We start from the raw sequence: 15889 nt of genomic DNA, 5'->3' as shown, positions 1-15889 counted from the left end.
TATTGTAGTTTTTACATGGTTAGGCATTATATTCGTGTTAGTTTAGCCCTAACTATTGCTCGGGGAAAAATAATCATGAATATAATGCCTACCCATGTAAAAACTACAATAAAGTATAGCTTGAATCAATTATTTCTTAAACATTCACACATGATAAAATTAAGAATGGAAAAGGGGAATATGTCAAGAAGACAACAACCTCACCAAGGAGCAGTCAACATCCAAAGGTAACCAATGGGTCTTCAACACAGCAAAAAAGTCCTGCACCGAAGGTGGGCATCAGCTGGCCCCTAAATAAAGATTGTTACCAACAGTTGTATGAATTATTTTTTCTATGAAGGCACTACTAAGAGATGACAGACATGAACAAATCAGACAGATTCATTTCGGTGTCTTTTATAGCTGACTATGCGGTATGGCCTTTGCTCATTGTGAAAGGCTGTACGGTGACCCATAGATATTAATTTCTGTGTCATTTGGTCTCTTGTGAAAAGTCGTCACATTTGCAATCATACAACATCGTCTTTTTATACGACCGCAAAATTTTTGTCATATATTGGTATGAGGTTGGCATAGTCATCGTCGTCGTCCAAAGACATTTGGTTTTCGCACTATAACTTTAGTATAAGTTAATAGAAATCTATGAAATTTAAACACAAGGTTAATGACAACACAAGGAAGGTTGGGAATGATTGGGAAGTTTTGGTCCCAACAGTTTAAGAATAAGGGGCCAAAAAAGGGGCCAATAAGCGTTTTTCTTGGTTTTCGCACAATCACTCTAGTATAAGTAAATAGAAAACTATGAAATTTTAACACAAGGTTTATGTTTAAAAAAGGAAGGTTGGGATGATTTTGGGAGTAATAGTTTAGGAATTAGGGACTAAAAAAGGGCCCAAATAAGCATTTTTTTTTATTTCGCACAATTACTAGTATAAGTATAAGTAAATAGAAATCTATGAAATTTAAGCACAAGGTTTATTTATGACCACAAAGGGAAGGTGGGATTGATTTTGGGAGTTTTGGTTCCAATAGTTAAGAATAAGGGGCCAAAAAGGGCCCAAGTAAGCAACAAACAAATCAAATAAAGTGGGAGGCCCTTTGGGTCAGCACCACCCCTCATGTTTGAGAACTTGGAAATGGTCGAGATCCCCACCCCTTAACCATATATATTCTTGTACTGGACAATAAAACAAATCAAATGCAAAAGAAGGCGAGTACCCAGGGGTCACTCCCACCCCTTGTTCTTTGAGAACTTGTAAACGGTTGAGATCCCCACCCACAAACTATATATATTTTTGTATGGGACCATCAAATAAATCAAACGAAATATAGAAAAAGTCCATGGGTGACCCCACCCCCTTCTTTTTTGAAAACTTGTAAACGGTTGAGATCCCCACCCCTAAACCATATATGTATATTCTTTTATGGGGCAACAAAACAAAACAAACGAAATATAGTGGGAGTCCCTATGGGTCATCTACAACCCAATGTTTGAGAACTTATAAACGGTTGAGATCCCCAACCCTTAACCATAAATATTCTTGTATTGGACAATAAAACCAATAAAATTAGAGTCCCTCGGTGTAACCTTGTAAACAGTCAAGATCCACCCCCTTCTTTTCGAAAACTTGAAAACTGTTGAAATCCCCGCACTGAAACAACATATATTCTTGTACGGAATAATAAAACAAATCAGATGAAATAAAAGGCTAGTCCCCTAGGGTCACTCTTACCCTACCTGATACCTGTTTGAGAACTTGTAAAATGTCCAGATCCCCACCCCTAAATCATGAATATTACTGTACATGATTTCAATAAGATTTGAATGACATACAGGTGTAATACCTAGACGTCACTTGGTGTATATCACTTTACTAGACCAGACCAATTTGTTTTGGACTTTGCTTGATGTCAGGCAACCGTGAGAATGACGAATTTTGAGAGGTTTGTTTGAAGCATCCTGTAACAATTATTTCTTGATAAAGCTTTTTTTTTAAGTAGGAAAAAGCAGAGACATACATGTGTATATATGTCTCTGGAAAAAGGTTAACCATGCAATCTACACATTTACACTCTATTTGAAATATTACAATCTACCGTTGCAAGATCTTGCAAACTTTCCCCAGGTGCTATCCAGCACTTTGATTTTCTTTTTACTTTTATACTCAGGATCAGGTCCTTTTTAGGTAGAAAAAGTTGTAAAGTTTGTGATGTAAAAAAATTTAAACTCAGTTAAAGTTTTCAATCATTTTTTTACGAATAATAATTGTCTTTTATAAAAGATAAATGTACATATTATTTCGTGAATCCGAGTGTAACTTGTATTTAAAAAAAAAATCAAGATAAATGCAGCCGTTCATGTTCTGCAGCTGTGTATTTGAGGGGGAAATTTTGAGACAATATTCCAATATTTCTTTTTAGCTTTCCCGGCCAAAATAATATTGGTGAGACCATGTTCCAATATTTCTTTTAAGCTCGCCGGACCCAATGGCGCGTCACTTTGCGTCTAGTGTCCGATATCGTCTGTCAACTTTTACAAAAATCTTCTCTGAAATTTTTGGGCCAAATTTATCAAACCTTTGCCACAATCATCATTTGAGTATCTAGTTTAAAAATGTGTTCAATTACCTCGCCTAACCACCAAGATGGCCAAAGAAGGCTTAACAGAGAACACAGGTGACTGAAACACAATTTGTATATGACCGCAAACAAATTTTGGGATCGTATTATGCTATGATGCCTGTGTTCATGTTGGCAGCATCCGAAGATGCATACAACGTGAAACTGGTTTCTAGACATTAACTTTAGTATAAGTGAATGGATCCTTATCAAATTTTACCAGAAGGTTCAATACACCAAAAGGTATGTTGTAATTGATGTACGGGGTTATAGTACCAACAGTTAAGGAAGAAAGGGCCAACAACAGAATTTTTTGTAGTTTCTGGACAAAACTTTTGTGTAATAGTATGTATCTCCACAAAATTTGATATCAGAAAAGGATGGCTGGGATTGATGTTGGAGGATATTGCCGAATAGGTTAAGTAATGCGATACCAAACTTGAAGTGCTAAAACCGCAAATGGAAGGCTGAAATTGAGTTTAGGGGAGAACTCCATGGGTGTTCAAAAAGTGCGTGTGTGGGAGGGGGGTGAAATTTCATTTTTTTGAAAAGTTTCAAGAAGAAATCTTCAATTGCACAGTATCGTGCAACAACACAGTATTGTAAAATAACACAGTATTGGGGGTAAAAGTAAGAAATCTCCAATTGCACAGTAATGCGCAACAACACAGTATGGTAAAATAGTACAGAAAGGTAAAAATAAGAAATCTTCTGTTGCACAGTATTGCCCAATCACAAGAAATCTTCAATTGCACAGGATTGTACGATAGCTCAGTTTTGGGCAAAAGCAAGAAATCTTCTATTGCACAGTATTGGGCTATAGCACAGTATTGTCCAATCACAAGAAATCTCCAATTGCAAAGTATTACACAATAGCACAGGATTGTACAATAGCACAGTTTTGAGCCAAAACAAGAAATCTTCTATTGCACACATATGTATTGCGCTATAGCACATGAGTAGGCAAAAGTAATAAATCTTCTATTGCATAGTATTGCACTATAGCACACCAAAGGTCCATTGGCTTATCACAAGAAATCTTCAATTGCAAAGTATTACACAATAGCACAGGATTGTACAATAGCACAGTTTTTGGCCAAAATAAGAAATCTGCAATTGCACTGTATTTGACATAGCACATGCTTAGGCAAAAGTAATAAATCTTCTATTGCACTATAGCATAGTATTGCCAATCACAAGAAATTTTCCGTTGCACAGTATTGGGCAAAAAGCAAGAAATCTCCATTTTCACAGTTTTGCACAATAGCAAAAAAAAACTTCAATTGCACAATATTGCGCTATAAAAAAATACCTGAATCTAGATTTTCCCTATACTTTATAGTGTTAAATTTTTGAGCAAATAAATTGATTGATAGCGTTAAAAAAATAAATGAAATTTTCTAACTCAAACAAAAAGCAATACCCCCACCCCTTTTAAAGTATATTGGTTGCTCCCTATACCATTCATCGACGTCATAAACATCTCTTTTGGCAACGTTATCTTCGATGTATCGTCGATAAATTGCACAAGGATATTTTTTAGACGTATAAAGAATTGATTGTGCAGCTTTCTGAAGAAAGTAGAAATCGTGAGCGAAGTGTGGTAAGTTACTTTAAGGTATTTTTCTCAAGTTCTTTTTCTTTATGTTCTGTTTCCCATTTTTAACCTACTGATACAATGAAAATTATACCACATTTAAGGTACGTTCAACATCTACAAGTTATTGTAAGTCTTGTGTTTCATTGTCTTGAACTGAGGTTGTTGCATGATTTCCTATCATAAGGTAGCAATAAACAGTTAGGAAAAAATACTAAAATTTGCCCTTATGAATTTTACCATTCCCTTTTCATTGCTTTCTTGCAATTTGAAGCTTACTGTTTGTGTCATATATGGGCATATGTATGTAATCAGAATCTTCCATAGATTTTATTTCCAGTATATAAAATGGTAAAATATAATTTCTTTTTGGTGTATCCATGGCAACAATCTGCATTTATTTGTTATAAAAAAATGCAAAAAGGGGGGGAAAGATGTCACATATTTCCCCAAAATTGGACTAAAAGTAGAATTTCAATTGCTAGAAGTGTTATATTTTTAGATTTAAAGAAAGCTTTTGATCTGGTTAATCATATAATTTTATTGAAAAAACTTGAATATTATAATGTTTCAAATAGTACACTAGACTGGTTTAAGTCATACTTGTCTGACCGAAGCCAACAAGTTAAGGTCAATAACGTCATGTCTAATACTAAATGCATAAAAACTGGTGTACCACAAGGTTCTATCCTGGGCCCTCTGTTATTTATTTTATATATCAATGATTTACCACTTAATATAGAACATTCATTAATAGATTTATATGCAGATGATTCTACATTACATTGTAGAGGTAATGATGTAATTCAGATAGCTTCTAACCTTCAAAATGATATTCATGTTATTGAAAACTGGTGTTTGCAAAATTGTATGAAATTAAATGCCAAAAAGTGTAAATCAATGATTATTGGTTCAAAACAAAGGCTTTGTTTAACTGGAAACAGTTTAGATATAAATATTTCAAATGAACAAATAGAAAATGTAGATTGTGAAAAACTACTTGGTTTATATATTGACAAAAACTTAAATTGGAATCAGCAAATAGATAAAATGTCAATTACTATATCAAATAGAATCAACTTATTACAAAAGATAAGAAAATATTTACCTATGCATATACGTATTATCTATTTTAATGCTTATATTCTGCCATTATTTGATTATTGTTGCAATATATGGGGAAGTTGTTGTGAAAGTAAAATAAATAAACTTAATAAATTATTAAAGAAATCTGCTAGGGTTATAGTAGAAGCTGACATAATGACATCATCCAGTTTATTGTTTAAAAGTTTACACTAGTTAAATGTGGAAAAACGAATTCAATACCAAAAGGCAATACTTGTATTTAAATCAGTTAATGGCATGGTTCCTAACTATTTAGAAGAAAATTTTCATTTTACCAATAATCAAAACTATAACTTACGTTCAGCTGATGAAAAACTATTAAATCTTCCAAAACCAAAAACAAATTTTTTAAAGAAAACATTTACATATTCAGGTTCTCAAATATGGAACAGTTTACCAAATGAAATCAAAATGAGTGATACACTTGTATCTTTTAAAACAAAATGTTACAAATTTTTCATCAATTGTGCAAATTAATATGCATTTTCATTATTATTTCAATACAATTGTATATTGTGTATAATATAACTTTATTATACTGTTTGTATTTATAACTATGTTATTATTATTTTGAGGACTCTCAGGAAGATTAGTTTTAACTAATGGGATCATCCTCTTAAAATAAAGATTATTTATTTATTTTATTTATTTATTTATACCTTTTCTGAAACTGTGTACATATATCATTCAGCAAATCCAATGAAAATCATATGTCTTTCATCTCATTTTTTTGTAAAATTGCGTCAAAAACTTCGTGTAGAAAAAGAGTGTTTGTAAACAGTACATTAATTTCTGGACCGATGGCCGGTCTAGCTATGAAAATACGGACTGTCAAACAGAAAACAGCCCATAAAACATGTAAAAAATAATCTTGATGCTCTTATAAACCACCTTTGAAGGCTAAATTAGCACTCATCTGTCTAAAAATGAATTTTATTTCACAATAACTTTCCTATTTGAAAAATCCACAGGGGCCATAATGCGAAACTAAACTCCTAACTGTGTATTGCTACCTAATACATAGGCGGATCCGGCAGGGTCCCGGACTCCCCCCCCCCTTTTTCGTGGGAAAAATTTGGTTGATTATATAGGGAATCATTGAAGTGTGACTGGAGCGGGCCCCCTCTTAGGTCAGTCAGAGCCCCCCCTCCCCCTTAGGAAAAGTTCTGGATCCGCCACTGCTTAGTAATTAAATGTATCTTAAACTAGATAATCCTCTAGACTTCCATAGATTTTGTATAATTTTAGTTTGCCTAATCAGGTATTAATAACATTTGTATTTTGACCGAAGTACTTTTGATAAAATTTTATATAAATATGAAAAAATATATAAAAAGGTATAATATATTGTTGTTCAAATTTTTTAAGGGGTACTTCTAGTATAGGGAAGGGGTTTAAACGGATTTCATAAAGTTTTTTTAATTTGCAGTTGACTCAACAATCAACAGGACAACTCCAGTATGGAGTGGACAGCAGAAAAAGAAGAAAAAGTACATAAAGTAGCAGCTGGGTTGAGCGAAGCAATCATTTGTGTGGCGACATTTGAATTCACTTACGAACAGTGGGCAAATGTAGAAGGAGACATAAGAGCAGCTGAGGATAGGGAATCTGACCTGATAAAGGAGTTAGGTATGTCAGTAATCTCCCCCCCCCTTGAGGATAGAGAATCTGCCCTGATAAAGGAGTTAGGTATGTCAGTAATCTCCCTCCCCTGTCATTGCTGAGGATAGGGAATCTGCCCTGATAAAGGAGTTCGGTATGTCAGTAATTCCCCCCCTCCCCTGTCATAGCTGAGTATAGGGAATCTGCCCTGATAAAGGAGTTAGGTATGTCAGTAATCTCCCCCCCCCCCCCTTGTCATAGCTGAGGATAGGGAATCTGCCCTGATAAAGAAGTTAGGTATGTCAGTAATCTCCCTCCCCTGTCATAACTGAGGATAGGGAATCTGCCCTGATAAAGGAGTTAGGCATGTCAGTAATCTCCCTCCCCTGTCATAGCTTATGATAGGGAATCTGCCCTGATAAAGGAGTTAGGTATGTCAGTAATCTCCCTCTCCTGTCATAGCTGAAGATAGGGAATCTGCCCTGATAAAGGAGTTAGGCATGTCAGTAATCTCCCTCCCCTGTCATAGCTTATGATAGAGAATCTGCCCTGATAAAGGAGTTAGGCATGTCAGTAATCTCCCTCCCCTGTCATAGCTGAGGATAGGGAATCTGCCCTGATAAAGGAGTTAGGCATGTCAGTAATCTCCCTCCCCTGTCATAGCTTATGATAGGGAATCTGCCCTGATAAAGGAGTTAGGCATGTCAGTAATCTCCCTCCCCTGTCATAGCTTATGATAGGGAATCTGCCCTGATAAAGGAGTTAGGCATGTCAGTAATCTCCCTCCCCTGTCATAGCTTATGATAGGGAATCTGCCCTGATAAAGGAATTAGGCATGTCAGTAATCTCCCTCCCCTGTCATAGCTGAAGATAGGGAATCTGCCCTGATAAAGGAGTTAGGCATGTCAGTAATCTCCCTCCCCTGTCATAGCTGAGGATAGGGAATCTGCCCTGATAAAGGAGTTAGGTATGTCAGTAATCTCCCTCCCCTGTCATAGCTGGGGATAGGGAATCTGCCCTGATAAAGGAGTTAGGCATGTCAGTAATCTCCCTCCCCTGTCATAGCTGAGGATAGGGAATCTGCCCTGATAAAGGAGTTAGGTATGTCAGTAATCTCCCTCCCCTGTCATAGCTGGGGATAGGAAATCTGCCCTGATAAAGGAGTTAGGCATGTCAGTAATCTCCCTCTCCTGTCATTGCTTACACTCCTGAGCGTAATACAAAATCAAGATTGTCAATTTTAATCATTTCGAACTACTTACATTTCTCGTAACCGTAGACCAAATCCTGTCAAAATCGTATTTATACGAGTTGTTAATTTTCCAGAAACTTTTCTCGAGTTGTTAGTTTGTTGTCTAATTGAAATGTACCTGATATCGCCTTAATATATGTCTCTGGCAGCACTAAATGTGCAAGAAAATTAAAATTATACTCTCGTGTTGCTCTATTTAGATAAATTAAAAGAACATGGCACAACAGAAAAAGAAGATTTAGAAAGGGAAGAATATGGGTTTAATGTTCAAGACGACACCGGTAATATATCTGACGAATTGAAAGACTTGGACGAAGCATTAGACGTGGCAGAACAGCAGATGGCATCTATAAGATCAAAACGCCAAGGTGCACCTATGAGTGAAGCAGAGCAACAAGAGGCATTAGTTAGAGCAGAACATCAAGAGGAATCTGTGAGTGCGCCAGAACAACAAGAGGCATCTGCGAGTGCAACAGAACAAGAGGAATCTATGAGTGTAGAAGAACAAAAAGAGGCATACATGAAATTAGCAGGTAATGACATAATTTCTTAATTCCCTTGCCACTTGTTTTATTTTAATAGTTTTAATTTTGATTTGTTTTATGTACTCTTTTTAAACTTCATAAACAGTTCTACCTTAATATGTCCGTGTTTTTAGGATTTTTTACTCTTTATACCTGAAAAGTAGCATTTTTTCTGTTAGTATATTTAAAAAAATTGTTAAGCCGTCTTGTTATAGAGTGAAAATCCTTATCATCATTGGCTGGATCTGTAAATCTTATGTTATCTTGTCCGGTTTTTTTTTTTGTAGTTTTTTTTTATATGAAAATGACAATTCTGATCACTTCATATTGTTAACTTTATGAGGGTATTTTATTTTAAGATGGTTTAGGACCAACAGAAAAATCGCCAAAGAATGTCGGAAATCTTTTCCAGGTACAATATAATATTTAAGAAATTAGTCATGGGGGTTTGAAGTTCAGAACTATTCTGATCTGTCCACGGGTTTTCACTTTATGGTTAACATTTTACCACGAGCGAGTGATGTTCTCTATTGGTTGTATTGATTTGTGTCTTTCCCTTCTTCGGGCCACAAGGTTTACTGGGGAATAGAAATATGGCCGCTTATTGTTCTCAATCCGACCAGCAGTAAAAACGCTTGCCAAAGTGCGGCTTCTGTTTGGCTGTGCGTGATGTATCAAGTACATAGCCACATCCGATCAGAATGGGGACGCTTAATCCAAATACCCTCTATTCCAGAGGCAATCCAAATTTCCACGACCATCATTCCGGATGGTCTCTTTTACAAGACCTACCTAGTATTGTACTTATTGTCAACTCGTTCTCGTCCAGAACATGCATGACATATTTGTCACTGGACGTTAAACTACCATCAATCAATCATTTTTTTTTCTTCGGCGTAGTCAGAATGCATAGTTGGTGGGATCTTGTTTACTGTCCAATATGTTTGGTATAATTCATGTTTTGCTTTTAATGTTTGATGAGGTATGGTTAATAGATTTTTCTCCAAATCACAACGCATGTGCAAGTGTAATGTGTTGTACAACTATATTATAACAACTATATATACATGTTGTGATATTTTCATAGAATATTGTCCAGAATGGAGCTGTTAGCAAACAATCAAAAAAGGAAAAAAAGAGGATAAAAAGAAATATTAAGAAAGACGAGAAATTAAGAGAAAAAATTGCTAAAAAAGAGGAAAGAGTTGTACAGTTGCACTTCAAGTTGGTAGATCAAATTATGAAACGGTACAACAAGGACGTCAAAGTACAACGAAAAATAGAAGAACAGAGGAAAAAGAAGATTGACAAGATTGGGATAAAAGCTCAAAAGAAACTGGATAAAGGTATTCATTTTATTGAAATGTACACTTCCATGTTATTTTTCCTTAAACGATTCTATATGGACGACTTTGACAAGACGAGTAGTATTTTCTAATGTCAGGACATGTTTAGTTTTCTACATTGGCTAGAGGTATAGGGGGAGGGTTGAGATCTCACAAACATGTTTAACCCCGCCGCATTTTTGCGCCTATCCCAAGTCAGGAGACTCTGGCCTTTGTTAGTCTTGTATCATTTTAATTTTAGTTTCTTGTGTACAATTTGGAAATAAGTATGGCGTTCATTATCACTGAACAGGTATATATTTGTTTAGGGGGCCAACTGAAGGACGCCTCCTGGTGCGGGAATTTCTCGCTACATTGAAGACCTGTTGGTGACCTTCTGCTGTTGTTTTTTTCTATGGTCGAGTTGTTGTCTCTTTGACACATTCCCCATTTCCATTCTCAATTTTAATGATATTTGAAGAAAAAAAACATAATACAAGCTAGAATTTTTTCTTATTATTTTTAATTCACCCAACATGTTTTACGTGTGAAAATACGAAATATATCATATATAATCACATCTTTGCTAGTTTCAATCTTATTAAAATAAGTTCACATTGCTTGCTCCTCGATTTTTTATCAGTCTCCGTGTGTATAAAAAAAACCAAGGAGCAAGTGAGGAGAAATTATTTAAATAAGCGTGTGCAAGTTTTTAAAGTGGCTATTGAATTAAAAATTGCTATGCTGTATTTTTTTTTTCTATTGCACACTAATAGATTTTGAAAAGTACAACAAAAGCTAATTAAATTATTAAAAGTGCAGTTCTTTGTCCAGTTCCATTTTTAGTGCAATATACATTGTACTGTTTCATGTTCTTTGAATAACAGCTTTTTTCGTTATCAAACATGCCTTTTATATAGTAAAACAGGATTAAATAGATGATACCAAGTTAATACTGAACTAAATTTTGAATGCCAAAATAAAAAAACAACATTTTTGTTTATTGGTTTTTAATTAATAAGTTGTCTCATTTAAGGTAGATCACAAGTATATATTTTTTGAGACAGAATTTTTTTATAATTTGCCAAAATGAAGATTTTACTATGCTCTTTTCAAAAATTTAATAACAAATGTGGGTCACCGTGCTATTTTTCAAGCTATGAGTCGTTGAAAATTGCCAAAAATTGGTTAGTTTGTTCATGAAAATACACATTAGTGTGCATAAAAAAAATTCTATGAGATAGAATTTTGAAATAAATTGTAAGAAGAAAGGTTTCATAATATGTTTTAAGAAAATAAAAAGTAAACATGGTGTCACCGAACCTGTTTTCTTGCTAAAAGTGAAAATAAAAAATTTCTCTATTAGCCCAGTATAAATTTTGTACTAAAAGAGTTATCTCCCCTTAAATGGCTCATTTGATAAAAATGATTGTAAAACCCCAAAAAAATGATATTTTGATAAAATATTTGGTATAATACGATTAATTAACAATTTTTCTTTAAATGGAAAAAATCTGACCATTGAATTGCAAATCTGTTTCCAAATATGCAGGCTTAGGCAAATAACTAGACCGATTTTGTACTGGGATTGTACAATCCAAGATGGCGGTATACCATGAATCTACCTTAATACTTTCCCTAGTTAAATATTATGATTTTATAAATGCATGGTATTATATACTAACACTTGTGTTTACAGAAATGAAGAGAATAAAAAAAGTAGATGCAAAAGATGAAAAGAAGAAAAAGACCCCAATAAAGGTTGAAAAAGACAAAAAGAAGGTGAAAGAGGCACGCAAAAAAGATGGTGCAAAGGCTATGAAGAAAAACAAAACAAGGAAAGAGGCAGAGAAAAACAAAGAGGAAAAGAAGATAGAGGCACCAACTAAAGATGGTGTACGGGCTATGAAGAAAAACAAACAAAAGAAAGAGGCAGAGAAAAACAAAGAGGAAACGAAGATAGAGGCACAAACTAAAGATGGTGTACAGGCTATGAAGAAAAACAAAACGAAAATAGAGACAAAGAAAAACCAAGATGAAAAGAAGAAAGGGTCCAAAACCATGGAAAACATTGATAATGGCGGAAAGAAAAAATCAATTTCAGCAAATATTCAGGCATTTTTTTCGAATCTTTTCTTGAGAAAACGTCAGGAAAAGGATAAAGCTGCAGTTTGATACATTGTGTTTTTTTGTATTATACCAAAATTTTTATATTTTTCACTTGTCTTTTTTTTGTATTATATTAAATTTTCTATATTGTTTTTCATATGTTACTTTCTGATTGAGACGTCAAAATAGAATTATACAATAGGGTCGACACGAACGGACCTTCCTGAAGAAAGATGTAATGACATATACGTTTTATCTCTTAGTCCCAAACGGTGAAAGTGCGCTCGATTCCCCTCTTTTATAACTAGTATTTCCAGTTTACTACTGAAGGTCGACGGTTCTCTGGCTTCCTCCGCCATTTCCCGCCTTTAAATAACACAATAGTACTAAAAGTGGCGTTAAACACAAATCATCAATCAATCAATCTTAGTTTCGGTGTTGACATGAATATCAATTATATGGTCGATTTATTTCCTGTTACAAGACATTGAATTTTTTTTAAAAACTAAGGATTTTCTTATCCCAGGAATAGAAATCCTTAGCCGTATTTGGCACAACTTTTTGGAATGTTGGGTCCTCAATGTTGTTCAACTTCATGAACTTTGTACAAGTTTGTTTGGCTTAAGAAAGATTTTTGATCTGAGCGTCACTAGTGAGTCTTATGTAAATGAAACGCGCGTCTGTCGGATTAATCCCGGTACCTTTGATAACAATTTACTACAAATGTATAGAAAAAAGTCATGTTACTAGCAAACCGAAAAGAGGGCCCTAACAAGTACTATTTTCATGTAATTTTTATAAACTCGAAACCGAAAAGAGGGCCCTAACAAGTACTATTTTCATGTAATTTTTATAAACTCGAGAGTTGTAATTTGGTGAAAAGTATAGGACCCGAAACACGAACTTGACTAGTCCCTCAACTTCTCGCACATTCCCCAAAAATATAGAAATAAGAAGTTGTGGTATATTTTCTAATAAAACATGGATGTATGCAACAGGGGCTATACGAGCTTCAACAATAATCAAACCTAAACTGTATTGTAGATCTAGAGGTTCTGACATGACATATTAAATCGTGGAAAACCATAGGTCTAATGTATGCTAAAATGGGAGAAACAATATTAGTAGGACATGCAGCATCCGACGACTACCACTTAATCATAGGCTCCGGCTCCTGAATTTAGAAAGGCACGCAAACATATGATATTTGAGAGTGTGTGGCTATTTGGAAGGGAGGGTTGCGGGGTTTTACATTGTTTGCGAATTCTTAAAACACTTCACGCATACCTTTATCGACCGATGCATCAAAAAGGGATCTGTGGGGTATTTTAGACAAATACTGATTAGCAACTTTCCAGCATACTTGAAATAATTGGGTCGTAAGGAAGTATAGCCACCGTAAGGCCTTCAACAATAAGCTAAAAAACCACACTGTATAGACAGTTATAAAAGACTCTAACAAAATGTGAATCAATTGAAATGAAAAAACAATACCCGATTTATGACAAAATATAAGCGCAAAAAAATGTTACATTCTGATTTTCTAAAAGATGATGCCAGAAAGAATGAATTAACTTAAAGTCTTTAAATATATAGCAATAAATAATGCAAAACGATGAAGGTTTTAAAAATATAAAGTTAGATAACATCAAATAATCTTGTTTTCAGATTTTTTTCCAATCTAAAATGTCATGCGTTTTGTGTACTATTGTTTGTCTGTTTGTCTTTTCTTTTTAGCCATGGTGTTGTCAGTATATTTTCGACTTCTCGTGAATTTGAATGTCCCTTTGGTATCATTCGCCTCTCTTTTATGGTAAGAGACAACAAGAATGTGTCCTAAGTACACGGATGCCCCACCCCCATTAGCATTTTCCATGTTCAATGGACCGTGAAATTGGGGTCAAAGGTCTAATTTGCCTTAAAAATTAGAAAGATCATATCATAAGCAACAAGTGTACTAAGTTTCAAGTTGGTTGGACTTCAGCTCCATCTAAAACTACCTTGACCAAAAACTTTCACCTGAAGTGGGGCGATCAGACACACGACACGAACGGACGGACGCACAGACCAGAAAACATCCTGCCCATAAATAGGGCATATTTAGATTGTCTAAGTTTAAAGTAACGAAACATAAAATTGAGAATGGAAATGGGGTTCAATGTAGCGAGAAATTCCCACACCCGAAGGCGTCCTTCAGCTGGTCCTTAAACAAATAAATATTAATACAGTGATAATAAACGCCATCCTAATTTCCAAATTGTACACAAGAAACTGAAATTAAAATAATACAAGACTAACAAATGCCAGAGGCTCCTGACTTGGGACAGGTGCAAAAATGTGGCGGTGTTAAACATGTTTATGAGATCTCAACCCTCCCCCTTTGCCTCTAGCCAATGTAGAAAAGTAAACGCATAACAATATGCACATTAAAATTCAGTTCAAGAGAAGCTGGAGTCTGATGTCAGAAGATGAAATGCCAGCTTCAGTCTTCAATTAAACTGATTGAAAGTTTCATCATATGAATATCAGGCACAGTCCTTCCCGTTAGGGATTTAGTATCATACCATCATTACATATATGAGAAGAACATAACCCCTGACATGCCAACAACCGTTTTTTTTTAATAAATGTGTTAAGTTCCGATGCAGAGACCTGAATTTTTGGCCAAATAAAGATAACGGTTCAAGAAGGGATCGGTTCTCAACACACATTTACAGGTACAGATAATTTCTATTGCAAGAATTACCTTTATCAAAATCCCTATTATACCAAGCAAACTTGCAAAAGTACAAAGCCCTGCGTTTTTATACGACCGCAAAAGTATATTGGTATCACGTTGCAGTCGTCGTCAGCGTCGTCCGAAGATGGATGGTTTCTGGATAATAACTTTGGTATAAGTAAATAGAAATCAATAAAATTTTATTAAAATGTTTATAACCACAAAAAATAGCTTGGGATTGATTTTTGGGGAAATGGTCCCTAAGATTTAGGAATTAGACATTAAACAAGCATTAATCTAGTGTCAGGACAATAAGTTGTGTATAAGTATTTCAATTGTTCTGAAATTGTACCACAATGTTTAATACTAGAAGTAGAAGGTTGTGATATATTGTTAGGGTTATGGGACAAACAGTCTAGGAATAAAGAACAAAAGGGGACCAAAAACAAGCATTTTTTTTAGTTTCAAGACAATAAAATGGAGTTATCTTTCTTTGTCCAGAATGGTTGTTGAATCACCTAAAACCAATACTTTATGATATCTTCTTTGAAAATTTGAGTTATCTTTCTTTGTCCAGAATAGTAGTTGAATCAGCTTACGTCAATGCTATATACAATATACAATGCGATATTCACCTTACTACCAACTGAAAAATTAAAGCAATCTTTACCACTAAGTGAATACAAGCACTTTGATTACCATTTTAGAGTTATGTCCCTTTACAAATGGAAAAATTTAAACTTAAATTTGTCTGAACTAAATTTAATGAAATGTGTCTATAATGCTTATTACCTATAAACTAAGTTCAATTTTTGGCAGCTTTAATTTTAATTTACAGTTCTAAAGTTAAGTCCCTTTATAACATTGTATGCTAGCAGGGGCATCATCTGTGTGCCTTTGGACACATTCCCCATTCATTCTTTTAGAAGTTACTATTAATTAATATTAATTTCAACCATGACTGTATGAAATTTTATATTCTAATATTGTATGATGTTTTTAAATGAGTATATTCAC

The 15889-nt window shown here is 34.5% G+C and overlaps 1 protein-coding gene across 1 annotated transcript; it reads left to right on the top strand.

Moving 5' to 3' along the window:
* Window positions 1–3861: 3861 nt before the first annotated feature.
* Window positions 3862–12259, top strand: LOC134705951 (uncharacterized). Its single transcript, XM_063564663.1, has 6 exons — window positions 3862–4222; window positions 6771–6970; window positions 8396–8728; window positions 9079–9131; window positions 9807–10065; window positions 11744–12259. The coding sequence occupies exons 2-6, from the start codon at window positions 6802–6804 to the stop codon at window positions 12217–12219; spliced, it is 1290 nt and encodes a 429-aa protein (XP_063420733.1). The 5' UTR covers window positions 3862–4222; window positions 6771–6801; the 3' UTR covers window positions 12220–12259.
* Window positions 12260–15889: the final 3630 nt, after the last annotated feature.

Source organism: Mytilus trossulus, chromosome 2, assembly GCF_036588685.1.
Source record: "Mytilus trossulus isolate FHL-02 chromosome 2, PNRI_Mtr1.1.1.hap1, whole genome shotgun sequence".
Classification (NCBI taxonomy): domain Eukaryota; kingdom Metazoa; phylum Mollusca; class Bivalvia; order Mytilida; family Mytilidae; genus Mytilus; species Mytilus trossulus.
This window is presented reverse-complemented; position numbering and strand designations above follow the sequence as displayed.